The sequence below is a fragment of the Sabethes cyaneus genome, chromosome 2, assembly GCF_943734655.1.
Source record: "Sabethes cyaneus chromosome 2, idSabCyanKW18_F2, whole genome shotgun sequence".
In the NCBI taxonomy this organism is placed as follows: domain Eukaryota; kingdom Metazoa; phylum Arthropoda; class Insecta; order Diptera; family Culicidae; genus Sabethes; species Sabethes cyaneus.
This window is the reverse complement of record NC_071354.1, coordinates 241464856-241488196: the sequence shown is the minus strand read 5'-3', so window position 1 is coordinate 241488196 and position 23341 is coordinate 241464856. Positions and strand designations below refer to the sequence as shown.

The 23341-nt window shown below is 42.4% G+C and overlaps 3 protein-coding genes across 3 annotated transcripts; 2 read left to right on the top strand and 1 right to left on the bottom strand.

Moving 5' to 3' along the window:
• The first annotated feature begins 2984 nt into the window (after positions 1 to 2984).
• Positions 2985 to 4289, top strand: LOC128734469 (ankyrin repeat domain-containing protein 54-like). The gene has a single exon (XM_053828688.1). It carries the CDS (start codon positions 3038 to 3040, stop codon positions 3956 to 3958), a length of 921 nt encoding a protein of 306 aa, XP_053684663.1. The 5' UTR covers positions 2985 to 3037; the 3' UTR covers positions 3959 to 4289.
• On the bottom strand, positions 3986 to 5984 carry LOC128734467 (spliceosome-associated protein CWC27 homolog). The gene is made up of 3 exons (XM_053828687.1): positions 5871 to 5984; positions 4955 to 5804; positions 3986 to 4898 (listed from the first exon to the last, which is right to left on the bottom strand). The coding sequence occupies exons 1-3, from the start codon at positions 5910 to 5912 to the stop codon at positions 4309 to 4311; spliced, it is 1482 nt and encodes a 493-aa protein (XP_053684662.1). The 5' UTR covers positions 5913 to 5984; the 3' UTR covers positions 3986 to 4308.
• Positions 5985 to 17777: 11793 nt separating this feature from the next.
• On the top strand, positions 17778 to 20066 carry LOC128733641 (GTP-binding nuclear protein Ran). Its single transcript, XM_053827369.1, has 3 exons — positions 17778 to 17878; positions 18903 to 19457; positions 19736 to 20066. The coding sequence occupies exons 2-3, from the start codon at positions 19029 to 19031 to the stop codon at positions 19949 to 19951; spliced, it is 645 nt and encodes a 214-aa protein (XP_053683344.1). The 5' UTR covers positions 17778 to 17878; positions 18903 to 19028; the 3' UTR covers positions 19952 to 20066.
• The last annotated feature ends 3275 nt before the right edge of the window (positions 20067 to 23341 follow it).

The window sequence follows — 23341 nt, the reverse complement described above, 5'->3', positions numbered from 1 at the left end:
GAGCGCCGAAGATACCGAAACGATTTAATGCAAAATAGCACTATGAGCGATATCGCACTTTGGATGGTACAATTTTCCTTGCAAGTTGCAACTGAGGATACATGGCAGCGATGGCAGCGACATCAAAATTTAGTTTGCCATTTACTGCTCGAGGGGTGCTCTATTGAAGGATTACTCGTAGATTACATAAAAACCTTTTACACACTTTTTGTCAATTACCTGGTAGTCTGTTCTCTGTGTCAATAGCTTACGTGCTAGACAAGCGTAATATGTACTTATAACTTACATACAGTCAAGCAGATTCTTTCTGCGACGATTTCAAGCTATCAAAAAAGTGAGCAGCGCGTTTTGTTACCAATGAAACGGGCAATATTTAAAGTAATCAAAAGTAACTTTTTTCAAAGCTTCGTAGTAATCATTGTTGTTGGAAACCCCTTGTACCAAGATGTAGTATAGTATAGTCTCTATATTCACCTTACCGTACACCTAGCAACACTGATTGCTAGATCCGGTAGGGTATTTCCCTAAACACGATCTCGGATGGACGTTTTTCGTTATTGCGCAGTAAATTTTTTTGAAAAATTATAATTTTTGTGCTTGAAAAGAACGTGTAATTTTTTAAGGTAAGTGCTGCTATTCGAATATTTCTCGCGCGATTAAAAATATCTTGTTTGTCAGTTCATATATAGGCAATATATTGTGTATCCAGCTTCCAGCAAAAAATTGGACTTTCGAAAAGACGGCATTTGCTATACAGCAAACTACTTCCGACACTAGGTTTAATGTACGGTACGGAAGAAAAATCGTTTGCCGTTTTTTCGGAAGTCAAGTTTTGTGCTGACGATAATATAATGTCTTAGGCCTATACACCAGGTCTTAAAAGCTAAAGCGTTTAGTAAAACCCAGCGTGTTGTTTGGTTGTGCATTGCATTGTACTAATAATAGTTGAATAAGATTAATAATAGATAATAGATGAAAGTTTGGAGTCTAAGATAATTCCTAAATCCCTAAGTTTCAGATTTTTCTATTGATTGATTTGCTTGAGATCTGTTGTGTGATTTTGCTAAATGATATTAAGTTACATTTTTTCACATTTGGTTCTTTTTACATGTGTAATTCTGCTAAAAAGTTGAGGCTTTTTTACATCATATGAATTGGTCACACCAATACAGAATTGCTCAGTATTACTTCCAGGGTGAATATCCATTGAGACAATGACTACTAAGCTGGTGTTCCATCAACGTTCCAACCGATCGACTGGCACCGGAGCGCGACAACTTTTTCTTCGCTTCGATGAGTTATTTTGTTGGGTGGGTTCAGGGACATCAGCACCGTTAGACAACGTCTTGCACTAAATAGAACTATATTGGACCGAAAAAGATTGATTTTTCAACTTAAAATATGCTTTTATATAACTTGCATTTTGGTTAACAGTACGTTTTAATCGATAATCTACGCACTCGGTAGCAAATCTACGTTGAACAGAATCGTAGGCCTATACTACAGGTTTAATTGGTTGATTGGACATCACTGTTACGGTCGATACCTAGTTGAAGATTCTCGTTGACCATTATAGATTACAGGGATATCTCGATATAAGGCAACCTCGTTATTAAACAACCTCGATATTAGACAATTCGATATAAGACAATTTTTCCCTCGATATAAGACAAATTCCTTTGACATAGTTGGTAACGACACCAGAGCTAATTTTCCATTCCAAAAGCGGCACCATAAAGATGTTCAATATTTCAAAATAATCCTAAAAGTTTTTTACAATTTTAATAGCTCAAACAATTATAAATAGTGCAAAAAACGTAAACACGGCATTGCACATGGTGGAGGCCCAGGGTATATGCAACAAATCCGGCAGGGTCCCATTAATGTGTTTTTTCATGTTTCATATAAAAATTTTCAGATAACTTTTTCAAGTATACGGATCGGCTAACAATTTTCTCGGAAAAAGTTAATTAACTCGGCTCCTCCCCTTTCGTTGAAAGCGGCATTGCACATGGTGGAGGCCCAGGGTATATGCAACGAATCCGGCAAGGTCCCATTAATGTGTTTTTTCATGTTTTATATAAAAATTTTCAGATAACTTTTTCAAGTATACGGATCGGCTAACAATTTTCTCGGAAAAAGTTAATTAACTCGGCTCCTCCCCTTTCGTTGAAGGCGGCATTGCACATGGTGGAGGCCCAGGGTATATGCAACAAATCCGGCAGGGTCCCATTAATGTGTTTTTTCATGTTTCATATAAAAATTTTCAGATAACTTTTTCAAGTATACGGATCGGCTAACAATTTTCTCGGAAAAAGTTAATTAACTCGGCTTCCCTCCCCTTTCGTTGAAGGCGGCACTGCACATGTTGGTTGTCTTAGCCAGGGGTAGCAGTAATAAAATTTAGATTTAAAGCGTTGTATGTCAAAACATTATTATTTTATTGCGCACGAAATGAGGTATGAAAGAAACATGATTCATTGTTTTTACAGTATACGTTATTCTGTTACAGAGTACCTATGCTTGGTTTACCCAGGTTTACCTTTATATACAAACTCTTTCTCTGGTAACAAATAAAACAAATAAATTAAGTAATTTTGGCAGCATCGTATTGTTTAAACTTACGTTCATTTTCTTTTTGAACCGGTTTTTTCTCGTTTAACCTATTTACTTAGGTATAGCTGCTAACAGATGTCGCTTTCAGCTTGGTTCGTTTCTTGGCTAACGACTTTTTTTTTGCAATTGTCGGCAACCCTAATATTTTATCTGCTGAAAAGGTTTTCTCGATTTTTTCGCCTAGCTTGATACAAGCACAAATCAGTGAATAGTGTAAACCAACCTTTACCTGTAGACTGATAAATAATAAATTATATTCAGCAACTAAGACTTTGAAGTTTCTGGCATCTCTGCTCGATTGTCATTCGCTTTCGCTTTTTCGTTGCGTAAACAAAGAGCTAACAAAATTTGTTTTTTCACTAGTTAAATTGTGGCTTTAGATGTTTGTAAGGTTTTTTCTTCGAATTTGTCTTCTTCGATAATGCAAGAACAGGAAGCTGCTGTACTGGTTCAGACCGAAGCGAGTACCGAACCGGTGCCCGAGGCGAGTCCTTCTCCACCATCACCCGAAGGGGAACTATGGAAAGCAGCAATTTGCGTAGGCCAGAGGGTAGAAGAAACACTCCGTCACCCAGAGTTTGAGAGAAGCCTGAGGGTGAGATCCCGTCGAGATGCACGAAGATCCTATGCTCCATACTGTAAATCACGCCTACAAGCAGTTCACACTACCATGTTCCTGAATGCGACGATGGTCAATAATACGGAACACATGCAGAACATGATCAACAAAGGATTCAACCCCAACAATCGAGAATTTACGTTCAACAGATCCGCCCTGCACATCGCATGCAGTCGAGGTTTCACTGACGCCGTCCGGTTACTTTTGGAAAATGGGGCAAACCCTAACATTAGAGATCTCAATCGAAATACCCCACTTCACCTGGCGGCCTGCACGGAAAACATTGCCATAATCGATCTGCTGCTTAAATATGGAACGGACGTAACGGCTCGCGACTCCAATGGGCTAATTGCGCTCGAAATAGCAATTGGCAAGCTGCGGCTGTCCGATCGCATCATCTCGAAAATGCAACGACTCACCAAGAGCGACATCCACAACCACAGGAGCAACGTGGTACGGGTTTGCGAGATGATTTTCCGAGTTTTCAAATCGCAAGTCCGCAACGGGAGCCTTCTCTATCTGGATCCGAGCGAGGCCGGTCATAGGCAGCAACGTGAACTGGAGGAAATGCTGGAGGAGTTTAGTGGAGTCTTGGATAAGATTCGGAACAAACCGATCGATTTCGATGCCATTGTAGATCAGGTGGAGAATTTAAACCTAAAGAGTGAGATCGATGGCGATGTGAATTCGTTGCTTTCGACGCTGCAGAAGCTATCCGTTTGAGTGTAGAATGCAGTACAGATAGAGGAAATTAAGGTTTTAATCGTTTTCAACATTCTAAAGCGCGCAATTTAACGATAATTTTAATACCTAGATACTTGTTTCCATATCACTGGTCTTTAAATATATTCCAGTCGAAAACTAGCGACCATTTTAATATGTAAATTAAGAATTGATAGTGCTTTTAGTTGTACAAACTATTGCTTGCAGATAAACTAAGATTAGGTTAGCTTTAGCCAACTTCACTGGAAGGTGATGATGTTTCTTTTAATGACAGAGGAAGAAATTTACACATAAACTTACATTAAACTCACAATAAAATTTCCTGTCCCAAACCAAACATAAAGCGTACCTTATTTTCGCGGTTTGTCCTTCGTCTGCACCTTTTCGCCACGTTTACGTTTGTTTAGAGGATTTCTTGGATCATACACGTCGTACCAATCGTCATCCTTGGTGACCGCGTCCTTGGCCAATATTGGATCTGTCTTTTCGAACTGTAACCGATGCGCAAGCCAGTTATCAGTCCGAATGTCTTCCTCTTCATCAGGCTCCTCGCGGCTTCCTCCAGCCGCCGACTCATCATCGCCGGTTTGCTCTTGCACATTTTGCAACTTATTCTTGAACTTTGCCAAAAGTTGAAGGGTAAAGTTCTCCCTCGAGGCACCCTTCTTCGGCAGTTGTTGCTTTTTCTCCGAATACTGCTCTTGAACAGAGAGGAATTCTTTCATAACTTCGCTAGTTGCTTCCTTTTTCTTCTTGCTGGTTTCTTCCTTCTGGGCCTTGTCACGATCCTTTCGTTTGTCCGATTGGTAGTCTTTCTTAAGCTTGCTAATTTCTTCTCGAATTTTTGCAGCTTCCTGCATTTTGGCTTTTTTACGCTCGCTTTCCAACCCAAAATCGGAATCCGAATCTGAGGATGAATCTTTTGCTACTTCTCGCTTTTCTGAAAATAATGAACAAAATATTTTGACTGCCTTAAACTGAAAATTTGTAACCAACTTTGCTTTAATTTTTCCCTAACATTTTTGGCTTCATCTTCTACCCGGTTTTGGTCACGAACGCTTGCAGATTTACGGTCTTTTTCCGAAGCGGAATCAGAAGCAGAGTCGCCTGAATCCCGTCGGCTGGTTTTACTACTTTTCAACTGCTCATCGGAGGCAGCCTGCTTGCTTAGAGTGGAATCGTCCAAAACGTCGTGAGAGCTTTTTCCTTTTCCAGCCATATTTTTCTGAACAAAATCGTTAGTTTCCTGCTCCTCCTCTTCGGCCTCATCACCGAACGAAAGCAGTCCATAATTCTTAACACCCTTTTCTTTCTTTCGCTTCTCTACCTTTTGTTCGGATTTCTTTTCTTTCAGCACTCTCGGAACGATATCCGGAAATGGATTAAGCAGAATTTCGGTCTTCAGGATCTTATGCGGAAAATGCGGTCGCTCATTTTCGTATACTTCCCCGTCCTCAAGTTTCAGCATATTGTAGATTGTATCCCCACCCACCTTTCCAAACAACGTATGCATATTCTGCAATTCCGGCGTGGCTCCAAGTGTGAAAAAGAACTGCGAACCATTATCGTTTTTTCCGGAATTGGCCATTGCCACCAGGCCACGACGCACGAACCGCAAGCGCGAATGGAATTCATCTTTGAACGGATGTCCGTATACGGACTCTCCACCAGTACCATCGCCATTAGGATCACCACCTTGCACTATAAAACCACGCACCATACGGTGGAATAGCGTTCCATTGTAGTAACCCTCCATGCAGAGCTGCACGAAATTCCGGCAAGCTAATGGACATTCGCGCGACCACAGTTCAATGTCGATATCGCCGACGGTGGTCCTCAGAAGAACCTGAAAAAAAAAACACATAAGTTGAATACTTTCGATGGTTTAAAGTTTTAACATTCCATCTAATACCTTTCCGGATGTCGGAGGCTCCTGGATATAGATATTACTCATCGTATTCGATTATAATTTTTAAGCAGAATTCATAAACCTTTGCAACTTTTGTGGTAAATGCTCTGCTCGACGCAGCCAAAAAACTTAATTTTTGTTTATAAACAATGCCGACGTTGATGACACATCGATAAATCGATAAAACAAACAACGAGAACGATTTTCGATGTTTCGATCGCCGATATAAATACTCAAAGAAAAGTCTGGCGTACTCGCAGGAACATGTTTGACTGCCCGACATGAACAAAATATTGAGCGGATCATTCGAGCTGAGCGCCATCAAGCCAAGCCCATCAAGGAGAATCATTTTTATTATTCTCTTCCTTACGTGAGGCACCCAGGAAGAAATATGACGATCACAAACGTGAGCGACGAACACCTCGTTGGTAAAGTTGTAGAAGGAGATGGAAATCAAGTTAACAGGAGTGCCCATCATGGAAAATAGTAATGTCCCAGCATGTAATCTCCAAGAAGTCAAACGAGAAATCGAAATGCTGAAGACCAACAAACCCGCCGCCGTGCCCGCCGCACAGTGGGACGGTTTCAAAAATAGTGAGACATAAGTAATAGCATCGAAACCTTAAGGCCCCGTACAGAGTAAACGCGACAGCGACGCGACACGACTTCGCTCACATTCGTTTAAATACGTAGTCCTGCTTCCGGCGAAAAAGTGCTGCGTATTTAAACGTCGCGTTTCCTCTGGCGGTACCGTTAGGGACACTTTTCAAAACAGTTTTTTCGATCTAGCTCTTTAATAATGGTTCGTATGGCGCGCCGGTACCCAGATAACATAACATCGTAATAGAAAGTTCACATTAAATCGTATGCAGCATGTCAATTTTACATTGGAACAAAAGTGAACAATAAATTGCTTTGCAGTCGTGCGTGTTCTTGACGTGTCCTCATATACAACTCATGACTGTGAGTTATAAATTCTCTGTGTTATAAAGCAGTATACTTGATTACAATATTAAGTTATATCTCAATCATATATTCAAGGGTACTAAGTTGCGTGTTATAAAAACCGCTGTTTAAAATGCAAGATAGATTCCATACCTATAAAGAAGGCTTTCTGTCTGTCTGTCCGTATGTTCCTTATAGAATCGAAAACTACTGAACCAATCGGCATGAAAATATGCATGTAGAGGTTTTTTGGGGCCAGGAAAGGTTTTAGTGATGGTTAGAAACCCCTCCCCCCACTAAGAGGGGGGGCTCCCATACAAATGAAACACAAATTTCTGTATAACTCGACAACTAATCAAGCAAATAGAACAAAATTTGGCATGTGGGTGCTTTCGGTGACAAGAATTTATTCTATGGTAAATTGAGACCCCTCCCCTCTTTATAAGGGGAATTATAACTCCTCTCCTCTTTAAAAGGGGGGGCTTCCATACAAATTTCCTCATAACTCGAGAACTAATCAAGCAAATGGAACCAAATTTGGCATGTGAAGGTTTTAGAGGGCAAGAATATTTTCTATAGTAAATTGGGACCCCTCCCCACTTTAAGAGGGGGGGCTCCTGTACCAAAGAAACACAATTTTCCTCATAACTCGAGAAGTAATTAAGCAAATGGAACCACATTTAGCATGTGGGTGTTTTTGGAAACAAAAATTTTTTCTATGATGAATTGGGACCCCTCCCCGTTTTAGGAGGGGGGGATCCTATACACATGAAATACAAATTTCCTCATAACTGAAGAACTAATCAAGCAAATGGAACAAAATTTGGCATGTGAAAGTTTTCTAGGGCAAGAATATTTTCTATGGTGAATAAGGATCCCTCCCCACTTTAAGAGGGGGGGGCTCCTATACAAACGAAATACAAATTTCCTCATAACTCGAGAACTAATCAAGCAAATGGAACAAAATTTGGCATGGGGGTGTTTTTGGAGACAAAAATTTTTTCTATGATGAATTGGGACCCCTCCCCACTTTAGGAAGGGGGGCTTCTATACAAATGAAATGCAAATTTCCTCATAACTCGAGAATTAATCAAGCAAATGGGACCAAATTTGGCATGTGAAAGTTTTCTAGGGCATGAATATTTTCTATGGTGAATTAGAACCCCTCCCCACTTTAAGAGGGGGGGCTCCTATACAAACGAAATACAAACTTCCTCATAACTCGAGAACTAATCAAGCAAATGGAACCAAATTTGGCACGTGGGTGTGTTTGGAGACAAAAATTTTTTCTATGATGAATTGGGACCCCTACCCACTTTAGGAGGGGGGGCTCCTATACAAATGAAACTCAAATTTCCTCATAACTCGAGAACTAATCAAGCAAATAGAACCAAATTTGGCATGTGGAGGTTTCTGGAGGCAAAAATATTTTCTATGGTGAATTAGGACTCCTCCCAACTTTAAGAGGGGGTGCTTCTACACAAATGAAATACAAATTTCCTCATAGTTCGAGAACTAATCAAGCAAATGGAACCATATTTGGCATGTGGGTGTTTTTGGAGGCAACCATTTTTTCTATGATGAATTAGGACCCCTTAATTTTTTAAGAGGGGGGGCTCTCATACAAACGAAATACAAATTTCCTCATAACTCTAGAACTAATCAAGCAAATGGTACCAAATTTATCATGTGGGTGTTTTTGTAGGCAAGAATATTTTCTATGGTATATTTTCTATGGATTTCCCCACTTTAAAAGGGGGGGCTCCTATACAAATAAAAAACAAATTTCCTCATAACTCGAGAACTAATCAAGCAAATGGAACCAAATTTGACATGTAAGTGGTTTTGGACGCAAGATTTTTTTCTATGGTGAATTGAGACCCCTCTCTTCTTTAGAAAGCGAGTTATGGCCCATCTCCCCTTTAAGAGGGTGGGCTTCCATACAAATGAAATGCAAATTTCCTCTTATCTCGAGAACTAATCAATTAAATGGAACCAAATTTGGCATGTGGGAGTTTTAGATGGCAGAAATTTTTTCTATGGTGAATTACGACCCCTTCCCCTTTTAAGAGGGGAGCTCCCATACAAATGAAATTCAAATTTCCTTATAACTTGAGAACTAATCAAGCAAATGGAACCAAATTTGGCATGTGGGAGATTTTGGAGTCTTGAATTTATTTTACGATAGTTAGAGACCTCTCACCCCTGTGGTAGGGGAATATGGACTCTCATACAAATAAAACAGAAATTTTTGCGAAACTCAAAAACTAATCAAACTCGAGAAATTCGAGACTCTTCCATAAAACATTAGTCAATACAAGACCACAAAACTATCTATAGTAACACTAGATCATTCAGGACAAGACGGTCGCGAGTGTTGCCGGTGACCCGCCGTCGGATGCGCAGCCCACTGGGGGGCTTGCAAAACTCGAGATTGTGATAAAGATCATCCGAGATTCATGATTTATGTACAACACAGGTTAATTTGTGGCAATACGAAGTTTGTCGGATCAGCTAGTTACAAATAATTGTCAAAATTTTCGCACGTGTATTGCCTCCACTTTGGTACATATAAGTTCTCATATGGCGTGAAATATAACTTTTTCGTTCAGATATGATTTCGTATATCTCAGTTGGAATCGAGATATACAAACCAAATGGTTTACTGGGTAAGGACCACCTATTATCAGCAGAGCTTAAGAACCATGATCGAGAAATGCTGATAACGGCTCTAGATCTGGTCGGACGGTAACCGTTGACGGTGACGAACTAGAAGTGATAGAGGGGTTCGTGTATTTGGGATCGCTGGTGACCACGGACAACAACACTAGTAAGGAGATCCAGCGACGCATCCAAGCGGGAAATCGGGCCAACGTTGCCTTTAGTAAAACGCTACGATCAGGAAGCGTACGCCGCCGCACGAAGCTAAGAATGTACAAAAATCTTATTAGATCGGTAGTTCTTTATGGACTTGAAGCCGTGACGCTGCTCACGGAGGACATACGCGCCCTTGCCATGCTCGAGCGGAAAGTGCTAGGGATGGGAATCGAAAGCCAAAGTATCGATATTTGGTATCGCAATATATCGGACCGATCCGATACTGAGTAATGAGTATATCGCAACCAAAATATCGATACTTCGATATTCACCGATATCGGAATCCGAAATATTCAGAAAGTTTTCAGATACGATCCGGCACGGGCTTGCGATGCGGCCACCTGCCTCGTTTATGTTACCGGCATCTCCGCACCTCCAAGATACCGTATACGTTCCACTCGACAGTGTTCACATCAGGGGTGACATTGCGCATCTCGTTTCGAGTGATTTTGGTTCGTTTCGACCATGTTAAACAAATGGGCGTCTCGAACCAAAATCACTCGAAACGAGATGCGCAATGTCACCCCAGATTTATCGGTCAGGCGGGCGCTTTTTAACAGGAAGCAGCAGGACTAAAACTAAACAGTCTCAAACAATTTTTTATTCAATAGATTGGTCTAAAATGCAACAAAATATCCTGGCAAGACTTTGTTGAAAAACCCGGGGATTTGCTGCATAGTTTGTTATATTTCAACAGAAGCAGCATAAATGCTTACATTAACTCCTATAGAAAAGTGTTAGATGTAATTTAGATTCGCATAAGTTAACCTTCTCATATTATTTATTCACATTGTGTTATTCTATGGAGGAAAATATTAAGATAATCTACATCTCAAGAAATAAAATTCAAAATTAGAATCAGGCATTGGCAAAACACCGAACTTAGCGTATACGGTCGTTACCATTTCCTAAAACGACGCAACAAAGTTCATCTCTTTTTCAAACAAACACGAATTGTGGCTAGCAATTTATCGGTGGTGTTGAATTTGTAATACTTCTAGCATCAGTTTTCAATGCACCCGGTTAACACATTTCCGGAAACATCTAATAAACTGATGTTAAGAAAAGATTTTTTGAAATATTTTGAGTGACAAGGTATGGCTGGATTTATGAGATACGCATTTTTATGGAGAGAATAAATAATTGATCAGGAGCAGGATCGGTTTAAAGCAAGCTATCATACGTAGCTCGCTTCACAGTTCACAGTATGAATGGAATACTGTGGAGTATTGCAAATCAATCAGCGCTTGCAGCGATACGATGTTCGGTGGTGACTTCAAGAAACAATTAACCCAACAGTCCGTTGATATCTGCATCCACCGTAGAAGAGTATTCTCAAGTTTGCAAAAACACACCTGGAGGCGCTTCATATTCATTTCAGTTGGCCGTGTGAGTGAATGAAATAGATAAGGGAATACGAAAACCTAACGCTAGCAAAGAGACACACATCCAGCATAGGGTACTGGAGGGTATTTTCAGCAGGTTTCTAAATTCACCATATTTACCTTTTCTTTCGCCAATAAAAATACTTTGCCGACATACAATTTCAATATGTTTTAACTATTTTCTCAAGACTGTAAGTAATCCACTATTTTTTATTCAAAGAACGTCAAAACCACCTGTTCTTGCACTATAACTAGGCCATACACCGAAAAAATAGACGCCATCGCTTAATGGGCTGAAAATACCCTCCTGTGCCCTATATCCGAGGATCTTTTACGAAGCTAGCACACGCAATCCTGAGTGTTACCGAAGTGTTAAAAATCGACGTCTGAAAGACAACACCGAAACGGGTTGCGGATGCTTTTTTGAGCGTGCAGTTCATTTCATCAGGCACGACAGCAGCGTATCGACTCAAATAAACTTTGTAGAATTTTTTAAATGCGGCATGCAGTATGGTTCAGCTTTTAGACATGCCTGTTTGGAATGCTTGAGAACCACCCCAACGACATCTCTATAACAAGCTGTAGTGAACGTCAGCGACAGCATGTCCTGGGCTCAAAATTTGACAGCGGGCCCAAATCAGACTGCTGGCAGTTGAGTGAAACGCAGTGTTGAGAACTGAAAAACGTGAGTTCGATGATTTGGCAAAAAGCGACCCCCAGGCACGTCGCCATTTTTCTATGACCGCAATCTAAAACGTCAAAACACTGGGCGGGAAATCATTTCATAGAAAATATATGGAGCGGCCATTGTTGTTTGGGGCCCAGCAACGAGGGGCCCATCAGTATGGGGGTATTGTCAAATCATATGTGAGATTGGTGACACCAGGCTGGCAAAAAGCTATGCGTGAAGAGCTGGCATTTTTTCAGCTTTCGATACCTATAATATCGGATGAAGTGGTATCAATATCCGATAATATCGCCAGGCAAAATATCGATACCTCCGGTATCGGGGAGCCCAACGTGCACGATTGTTCGACCAGGCCGACAGCGACTTGCGACTTCTGAGACGACTAGGAAATTGGCGACGAGTGACCCAAGACCGAGTTGAATGGAGACGAATGTTTGAAAAACTATTACGGTACAACGCTGGTAATCGCCGCCAGCAAGATACTCTCCAGGATCCTGTTACCATTGGCGTAGCTAGCAAATTTCCCTGGAGGGGGCCTAGGGGGTGCCTTTCAAAAAAAATTTAATTATGATCTTATTGCTCTGGCTTTCATCGATAGCACAAGGTTTTGTAGGGCAATACCAGGCGGGCTTGATGAGGGTCCGCGCAAACTGACGCAACTGAGCAGAGCTACATTGGAGAAAGTGTTGTGTTTCGTGTGCATCTCGGGGATACTTTCGAGTTACTTTGAGACGCGGCAAAAGTTGGGACAAGGTGACGGCTTATTTTGCATGTTATTCAACACCGCATTTGAAGGGGTGATCCGACGAAATCGGAATCTAGGACGAGTGTTCTAAACACAAATGCGACCAAGACCAAATACTCAAAGGAAACAAACGCGTGCCTCTCGCGGACGGTAACTGTTGATGGGGATCTAGTTGCGCATGTAAGCGGGAAATTAGGCTTCCTTTGCCCTTCGCAAAACGCTAGGTATACGCTATGTTAGAGTGGAAGGTACTGCGGACGATATTTGGCAGAGTACAAACTGAAAGCGGAGAGTAACGGACTAGACGTATGAATCATAAGCTACAAGCACTGTTTGGAGAGATTGCCATCGTCATCTGGCGAAAGTCAGTAGGCTACAGTGCGACGAAAACAGTTCTCTTTAACAACTGCACCAGCATCAGGAACAGGGAGGCTCAACGTGCAAGATGGCTCGACCAGGTCGAAACTGGCCGACTTCTGTGACTGGGAAATTTGCGACGAGTGGCCCAAGATGTAGTTGAATGGAGACGAACGCTTGAAACAGCATGAGCCGGGATGGCTACTAAGCTACTGACGACGACGACAACTACGCTTTTGCGATGCCTAGTGAAAAAGAAAATATCTACACAGCGGGAACATATACACTGAGTTTTTTCCCGGTTTCCAATTCCAATGAGGAAAATTTCTGGAGGGGGCCTGCAGAATTCTGGAGGGGGCCTGGTACCCCAGGCACCTCCTCTAGCTACGCCAATGCCTGTTACACCAGCTGTCACCGATAGCATAAGATTTCGTAGGGAATTATCAGACAGACTTCATGGGACTTCTCGCCACTATGGAACAAACTTTTATCATTCGACAGATCTTGCAAAAATATCGGGAGTACAACGTGAGCACGCATCACATCTTTATTAACCTCAGAGCTGGTTGAAGTGATGCGATTCTGTAACCATTGGTTACATATTTTATATAAAATTAGCTCTGCCAATTTAAAATGCTTTTTTCAATTTGCCCATAAATCCCAATCCAAATTTCCTAAGTCCATCTCTGAGCAAGCTGTCGACTGTTTGAATGATAGCGCTCCAAACCTTCGGGTGGAGCGGTCACTCACACCGTGGATACCAGACTTGCAGATTTGTCTGCAAATTCCAGATTTTTGGAACGGTCTTGCAGATCATTATAAATTTGCAGATATTTGCAGTTTTTCTCACTTTTATTGTTCTGGTGCAGATTTTTGTTCGAAGCTCTTTAAACTTTCACAGACTTCCTAAAAAAGTGTGCAGATTTTCGCAGATTATTTTTAAACCAGAAAATTCGAGTATCCGGAAAACTGCCCGATTTTTTCGGTTTTCGAGCAGTTGCAGACATTTTTTTAGAAAATATGGCATCTCTGCTCACACGGGAAAGCTTGTTCGGTCATATCTAAAACGACCTGAGTAAGCTGTCTACTGAGTGGGTGAGTACCCTCCAAGTCGGTCATATCGCGACCGGGACGGACTCTGGGAAAGCTCTCTCGGGCATAACTAAACAGGTTTGAGAAAGCTGTCAACGAGGTGAGCGATATCCCTCCAAGTCGGTCGCATCGCGACCGGGACGGACAGGTCGCTCACGGCGGAAAGCTTTCTCAATAATCTGCAAGAGAAACGGTGATGCGATCGACTGGGTGAGTTATATCCCTCTACATCTGGCGTCTCACGTCTGGGACGGAGGGGCAATTCTCTCGGGAAAGCCTTTTCTAATACAATCAGAAGATTCCTCTGCAAGTGTGATAACCCTCCACGTCCACGTTAGACGGAGGGATCCCCCTACAGGGTTGCTCACAGATTAGGAATACAACCAAGGTAAGCTATAGGGTATTATCCAGTAAATAATTGTTGCCAGGACAAAAGATCGTTAAAAATTGGAAGTCTTTAAAAGATTCCAATTTTTAACTGACCGAAATTAGAAAAGGGCTTGGCGAGGATCGTATTAATTGTTTTAATGTTCTAATTTATATTTTATTGTGAGATAGAATTGAGATTATGTCGTTTGTGGTGTATTGAAAGGACAATACTAGGTAATTGTCAAGTCGTAAAAAAAGTGATTTGTTAAAAGTAAATAGTTTATTGTAAAACTTACATTCTAGTACCAAACAATTATAAAACAAAAATGGTTAAAAGCGAACAATCCACGAACACGTAACAAAGAAATAAACGTGAATTAAAAGATTGTAAAAATTAACAGTGCTGATATACAAGAAACAAAAGGTAAAAATAGTTATAAGCAAATTTTAAAATGTGTAACGGAAGATTAAGGCTGGTGTAGGAAAGTTAAGGCTGTGTGTAAAAAGTCTAATATCCCTCGAATAGGTCCTCGAGGGACCTTTTGTTCTTGGACTTTCTTCCACAGACGGAATTAATATGAACCCCCGTACCCGGATTAACTGTTTTACAATTCTGCGTTCGGTGCAGCGCGCATCCAGAAACAGTGGCTATTGCCGTCGGTTTTATCGTGAGACATCGCCAGCCAGGTTCCATAACTGAGTCCACGTCTACCGTACCAGCAGCAAAAGCCCTGCTGCGAGTAGATCAACCGTTGTCTGCAATCCGTGCTCCAAGGCAATTGGTAGTCCATCTGTCGGTTTTAGTGTTACGGAACGAAACCGAGACTACGTACCATCTTTTGGCCGTGGCCGAGGCCACGTAGAACGTACCACACCAGTGTTGTGTGTTGTGTACGGTGAAGTAATCGTCTCCAAAAGGAACACAAGTCGAGGACAAAACAAAACACCAGCCTTAGTTATGCGCAAGTAGTTAGATTTAAGTGAAAACTGTTGGGAGAAGAGAAATAAACCGTTAAGTTAGATGAAAAATTCCGATTTTTAACCACAGCGATATTACTCTGCCATTTTATCTCCGCTTTACTGTTAAATTTCGTGGTCGAACTTGAAGGAGTTTTAGCCCTGGTCGTTCAGCTTTCGTTCACCTTGTGATCTTCGTATAATCTCGATCCAGGAGTCTTGGCAACATTATTAGCTGTGATATTACCCGGATTAGTGGTTTGTGTCCGGCGGTTTCTGTTTGCGACGGAAACACCTATTGTATTTGGCAAGAGCCGCGACGCACACCCGTGTCTACTCGTTTTAATACCGTTTCCCTTCCCCATCCTTCTCGCTGAGCAGTTTGAAGAAGTATCAATTCGTGCGCATTACGGGGGCACTCTCGAGTCCCTTCGAGGCGCGGTGAAAGTTGGGAAAAAATGACGGCTTATACTGGATGTTGTTCAACATCACTCTTAAAGGGGTGATCCGATGAGCGGGCACCGAAATGAGAGACACGATTTTCACCAAAGGTTGACAGCTTCACAGATGACTTTGGTATCATACATTGCGTCAGCAGAGGCAAAGTGAAAGTGGAGTCTGGGAAGATTGGGCTAAAAATAAATGCATCGAAGATCAAATACATGAAAGGAAGCGGCTCAAAGGAGAACGTTCGCTTTCCACGGACGGTAACCGTTGATGGCGATGAACCAGAAGTGGTAGATGAGTTCGTGTATTTGGGATCGCTGGTGACCGCAGACAACAACACTATTAAGGAGAAACAACGGGTACATTCAAGCGGAAAATTGTGCGTGCTGCCTTGCGTAAAATGCTACGATCAAAAAGTATGCGCCGCAGTCGAAACTGACGATAAACCCTTATTAGACTGGTAGTTGAACTTGAAACCGTGACGCTGCTCACAGCACAGAGGACACGCCTTTTTCGTGTTCGAGCGAAAGTACAAACTGAAAGTGAAGAATGGCGGAGGTGTACGAAACATGAGCTACAGGCAGTGTCTTGGAGAAATTCCCATCGAACATCTGCGTAAAGTCTGTAGGCTACGGTGGGCCGAACACGTCGTAAGGATGCCGGGCGGCAGTGCGACGAAACCGATTCTGTTTAGCAATCCTACCGGCATCAGGAACAAAGGGGCTGCACGTGCAAAATAGCACGACCAGATCGAAAGTAATTTGCGACTTCTAAGACGTCTAAGAAATTGTTGGTGAGTTGAGTGGCCCAAGATCGAGTTGAATGGAGACGGATACTTGAAACAACACGCGCCACCTCGGCTCTATGCTGCTGACGACGACGACGACGACGACGAAGTGCTAGCCTCAACGATAGGCGAAGTTAAAAACGCCATCAACCAACTGAACAACAATAAGAGCATAGCTCTGTCTTCCGCCAGACCGGTTTGTCAAATGAAAGTATGTATTCTCCATTTCACCAACAAAACCATATGGGTGAAACAATTCGTTCGAAATAAGTCGAAAGAAATTGAGATGCGTCGATATACAGAAAGGATGGCATCGGAGCGAAGCTGATTAGGTTACGCCCTAAAAAAGCTACCCATTTCTCTGCACCGGCTGATTGCGAGAATTTGGGTTAAAGAACAGTTTTCGAAGGAGCCCCGTGCTGTGTGCGGATTTTGAGTAGAATGTCGAATTCATTCGCACATTGAACTACAAGCTATTATGAATCGACCTAAATAGGAATCCAATAAACATTAACATATGCAGTTTACTGGCATTTTTTTATTGAACGTTGTGCATATTAGCTTTTCGATGCAATAGTTGTTATAAATTGGCATTCAAAATACGATGCGAATCTAACAAGCCAGTCTTCATATGTTCGGATCTCTGCTGGGCGGGGCTTGCTATAGATAAACATAAAGTCAAGTAGGAACATTGCAAAGGCCCCGCAATTGTCATGTACTGGGTGAAGTCTAAGAAAGACGTTTATTAAGTCCAAGGCTTTGCACTGTTTAAGACGAAAACGCAATCAAATAAATAATTATACTTGGGATTTCACAGAGATTTTATGGCATTAAGGTGTAGCAACACTGAGTGAAGAAATTAATATTCAAATTGAATATATCATTCAGGCCATTTGTATTGCTAACTTCAGCAATAAACTAATGTTTAGAGCAGGCTTGAGTGTAAAAATCACTATTCGTTTCGAATTGGCCCAGAACTAATAAAAAATATTTTCTTATGATATTTTTCCTAAGTGTAGTTACCAGATTCCATTCTCAGTACTCTTCCATTGTACCCCCCATCGCTGGAACTGTCATCATGCGTCATTCGAGCCGCAGGGCAGCCAACGTTGTTCCGGTTCTTTCCGGCCAAAACACAGCTCTCCCGCCACACTTGAAACACACCAACACACTCGCTCGTTTGCTCTCTATCGCCCGTTTCATACAGGCCCACGCAAGAGAAAATCCGCAAATTACAGCACACTACTCTCGAGCTAGACCGCAGCTTCGAGCTTCAACGTTCGTTCGCTTTTCAGTCCGCATTTTGCATTTCGATTGTTCGTTTGTGTGTTTGGCTGAGGAGACGGTGTTTGTTCGCTGGCAGTAAGTAAAATTTTTCCAACGTGAGCTGAAATAATTTGTGGTTTAAAAGCAAAGTTCCCGTTTGAAGTAATATCGTTTACACGATTTGTTCGATATCGGTTTGAACTGGAAGGAAAGAGGACGGAAAAATCGGTGAATCTTCTCTATTTGCAAGGAAAATGATTTTCATTTTTGATCTTTGAAAGGAAGCAATGTGAAGGATTTCATATGACCGACCGATGGCCTGCTGCTGCTACTGAATCAGATTGCGCGATTGTGTGCTTGTATGCGACTTCTCGATCTCGAGGTGTATGAGTGAAAAGCTTCGCCCGCGGGTTTGTGCATGTGTGAGGGTAAACGTCGTTCGTTCGTCATCGCCGCCCAACCAACAGAAGAACAGCTTGGAGTTGAAAATTTTTAACCAACCGGCGAAAACTGTGGAAGGCATAACGGACAAAAAAGTGTATGGTGTCGTGCAAGAAGTAGAGAGCCAGAGAAGCGCGCGCCATTCCGCTGTGAACGGATCTTGTAGTGTACGGAATTGGAAGAAAAGTGAATAAGCTGCTGTTGGCCTACTAGGAATTTAGTTTTTTAATTATATTGAAAACGGTCGAAAAATATTGGAAACAAAAGCTCTCAAAAGAAGGTCAGTTCCAGATTAAACTGTGAGAGAAATATTGATTAATGTGGCACAGCTTGAACCCTAGCACTGTTCGCTAGGAACTTCATGTTAATCTAATTGCTGACATTGTAATTATCACAGATTCGTATTAAAGTTTAGCGTCGCAATTGCTAACACGAGGACGTTGGGAAATAGCAGAATTTCCGCATTTTTAGTGAAGTGAAATCATGACGTCAAGCTTTGAAAAGTAGCCTTGAAGAGAATGCTGAGAGCGGCACAAAAGAAGTTTCTCGATTTTTCAGCCCCGTTCTCGTTTTGACATTTCCGTAAATGTTGAAATTTCCTAATTTCAAGTTATTCTTACATTTAGTAGGTGCTGTAATAAAAATCAATCCGAATTGTTCTTTTTTTTCGATCTCACAGGCAAACAGGAGAAACCCAGCAGGAGGATAATTAAAGGCAACAGCTGCACGGAAAGTTATTCATACTTTGTCTCCAAGAGTCTCACTCATTCGATTCACAAACACAAGCGATCGCAACAACGAAACGATGGCTGAAGCTGATATGCCAACGTTCAAGTGCGTCCTGGTCGGGGATGGCGGCACCGGGAAAACTACCTTCGTCAAGCGTCACATGACGGGAGAGTTCGAGAAAAAGTATGTGGCCACGCTCGGCGTTGAGGTGCATCCGCTCGTGTTTCACACGAACCGTGGCGCTATACGGTTCAACGTTTGGGACACGGCCGGTCAGGAGAAATTCGGCGGCCTACGAGACGGTTACTACATTCAGGGACAGTGTGCCATCATTATGTTCGACGTGACATCCCGCGTAACGTACAAGAATGTCCCCAACTGGCACCGGGATTTGGTTCGAGTGTGCGAAAATATTCCCATCGTCCTGTGCGGCAACAAAGTCGACATCAAGGACCGCAAAGTGAAAGCCAAGGCTATCGTATTCCATCGGAAGAAGAATTTGCAGGTAAGAATGTTTTCGAATTACTTCTTTTTTTGCTATTTAGGCGTGCCCTTGACTTGATTATGACACTCAGTTTATAATTGAGGGGCTAATGCACGCTAGAGCATATCGTAGATGATAGTGACGATCTTGCAGTTTCCCAGATTTCACCTCTTTTCTTTGGGTTTAATTGTTGCTAAGTGAGATCGCACAATGTAGTCCCGTTTAACTGGGACTTGCCATTTTTTACTCGTAAAGCAAACCCAATTTCAACTTCAATCTACCCTTTTTTACCGTGACAGTACTACGACATTTCCGCCAAGTCTAACTACAACTTCGAGAAGCCATTTTTGTGGCTGGCACGAAAGCTGGTCGGCGACCCGAACCTGGAGTTCGTGGCAATGCCCGCCCTGCTGCCACCGGAGGTCAAAATGGACAAAGATTGGCAGCAACAGATCGAGAAGGATCTGCAGGAAGCGCAAGCCACCGCGTTACCCGACGAGGATGAGGATCTGTAAGAAACTATCGGTAAGGTGTGCGACCGCAACCTTTCTATCCACACAGTACAGTACAGTGAATGATACATTTAACAATAAACCCAGCAAAAAAAAACCACAAAACAAAAAGCCTGAAATGGAGAATGTTGCTTCAGGCAGCGCTTATGTAAGCAAAAATAAAAAAAACCTATTGTAATGTAATGATATGAGAAGTAATTATTAATTAATTATTGAGGATTATAATCGGAGCAAGTTTGGGTCTAAGCAGCAACACAAAAAAAACGCATCGTTAGGATGCAGAGCGGCGATTATGCGTGTTTGAATTTAGTGCTAGAAGATACAGAAGGCAATGTAAAAATTCTAGATCTATAGTTTGTTCACATTCACTCATAGCAAGAAACAGCACACTACTTATGCAGAGACTAGCTAACCAAAACCCAACGCGATTGCAAAGTAATAACTTTGATTTACTGTCGGCTACTTATTGAGCCTACTGTTGTATGTTTTTTTAAAAATAAATCGTTAGTTATAACATCGAAGTTGATTTTTTCGTAACTGTTTTTCGCATTCTTGCTTCGGAGCGTATCTTATTTTACAACCAGTTATTGCAGATCACTAGTGCTAGTTAATTTTTCCGGATTTGAAAAATTAAGCAAAGGAGACACGTGTATCGATTATTTTTTTTCGCGAAATAGCACCGTTCTTGTTTCCAGGTGTGTGACATAGGTCCGACTGGAAGTACATAATTTATTGCAGGATGAGTGTTTTTGTGCAAAAAAAAAACTCAAGTAAAAAGGATGAAACCCAGTGCAGTTTCGAATTAAACGTATCTAACATGTTTAGTAGTGGAATTAAATGCTTACCCGGTAAGAGAACTGAAATTTATGAGTGTCCAAGGTATGAATGATGAGTTTGAATAAAAACCAATTTCTTCTAGATGTACTGCCATGGCTTGTTTCCTATTTTGATTCCGAATGGCATGCTCAATCTCACGACGATCTCACACAGAGAAGAAATTCCTATCAAACAACAGTTTGCATCGCAGTAGACTGGGTGAATGTTGACAATCCCTGCAATAACAGAAGAAAGAAGCAAAAATAAAATCTTTTTGAGCGAAAGTAAAAATTCCGTAATTCCAGTGTGTGGTTAAAATAAGCATTTTTAAGCCTTTATCAGTGAACAGTGCTCGAGAATAGTTCACCGGAGTACTAAGGTAAACAATGGCTTTTCAAAACAATCCCTCCCGTTTCCCCGTGAAAAGTAGCTTGGCGTAAAAACTTAGGTTTTGGCCTAAATGTGCTGAGCTCAACGCACATAAGAAAGCTTCCATTCCTGTATAAAAAAGCGGCCAAAATTGCTAAAAATAAAATTTCACATTTTAGCACATAATTAAATGCAGTATTAGAAAACTGCATAAACTATCTGACCCGGGGCAAACTTTGTACTGTCACAAATTAAACTGTGCTGTACATAAATTGTAAATCTCAGACGATCTTTGCCACGATGGAGTTACGTCAACTATGGAACCATGTGTTCAATTCAGTTCAATTTTTCCTCGCAGTCCCCATTGCTACACCTGATTCACTGTGATTGCATAATTGGTAAATGATTGGATAATGCGTAAAACAGACTCCATAAAAGTCCTTAGCCTCTTATCAGCAATTCCTACCAAATACCGTATTCCAACAGCCGGAATACAAGCAACCTTAGCGGAGATCGGGTAACCACAACCCTGTTGGAAACTAAGGTCGTATATCGACAGGGAAGGAGGCACAGTATTGTCTGGACAGTTTAAGATGGCACGAGACTCGGTAGCGTAGGCCTTGGTACGGCTACCTATCTAAACCTTATTCAGCCTAGAGCCGGGGTGGCTCGTGCTCTTTCAAGCACTCGTCTCCATTCAACTCGGTCTTGGGCCACTCGTCGCCAATTTCCTGGTCGTCTCAGAAGTCGCAAATCGCTTTCGACCTGGGCGAGCCATCGTGCACGTTGGGCCCCCCTGTTCCTGGTGCCCGGTGGGGTTGTTGAAGAGGACTATTTTCGTCACACTGTCGTCCGGCATCCTTACGACGTGTCCGGCCCACCATAGCCTGCTAGCTTTCGCTAGATGTCCGATGGGAGTCTCAAGCAGTGCCTGTAGCTCATGATTCATACGCCTCCGCCACTCTCTGCTTTCAGTTTGTACTCCGCCAAATATCGTCCGCTACACTTTCCGCTCGAACACGGCAAGGGCGCGTATGTCCTCCGTGAGCAGCGTCACGACTTCAAGTCCATAAAGAACTACCGGTATGCTTTCTGATCGTAACGTTTTACGAAGGGCAAAGTAGGTCCGATTTCCCGCTTGGATGCGCCGCTGGATCTCCTTACTAGTATTGTTGTCCGCGGTCACCAGCGATCCCAAATACACGAATTCCTCTACCACTTCTAGTTCCTCGCCGTCAACGGTTACCGTCCGTGGGAGACGCGCGTTTGTCTCCTTTAAGCCTCTTTCTTTCATATATTTGATCCTCGACGCATCTATTTTTAGCCCAGTTCTCCTAGACTCCGCTTTCAGTATGGCGTAGATTGCCTCCGCCGTCACAAAGTTCCTGGCAATGATATCGAAGTCATCTGCAAAGCCTAGAAGTTGGCTACCCTTGGTGAAAATCGAACCCCCTCAAGAGCGATGTTGAACAGCATGCAGGATAAACCGTCACCTTGTCTCAACCCTCGTCGCGTCTCGAAGGGACTCGAGAGTGTCCCAGAGATGCGCACGAAACACATCACACGATCCAATGTAGCTCTGGTCAGTCGCGTCAGTTTGTCCGGAAAACCGCGTTCGTATGCTATCTGCCATAGCTTGTCTCGATCGACTGTATCGTATGCTGCTTTGAAATCAATAAAAATGTGATGCGTGGGCACGTTGTACTCCCGACAAGATCTGTCGGATAGTAAAAATTGGGTCCGTAGTTGCGCGAGCCTCCATGCAACCCGCCTGATAATTCCCTACGAAACCTTGTGCTATCGGTGACAACCGGCGTAACAGGATCTGGGAGTGTACCTTGCAGGCGGCGTTTACCAGCGTAATACCGCGATAGTTGCCGCAGTCTAGCCGATCACCCTTTTTGTAGATGGTACAAACCTTCCATCCATTCCTCCGGTAGCTTTTCCTCCTCCCAAATCCTCGAAATAACCCAGTGTAGAGCCTTTGCTGGCGTTTGGCTTTGCCATGTTTATAAAGCAGCGCCGGTAGACGATCCTTCCCAGCGGCTTTATTGGTCTTCAGCAGCCGGATTTCTCGTTTGACTTCTTGGACATTCCTATCTTCCATGGGCGCTTCCAGGTTAATTTGCGTTCCGCCTCCTTCTGCGACTTCGCCATTGGAGGTGTTCATCGAAGAACTACTTCCATCTGTCGACCACCTCGCACTCG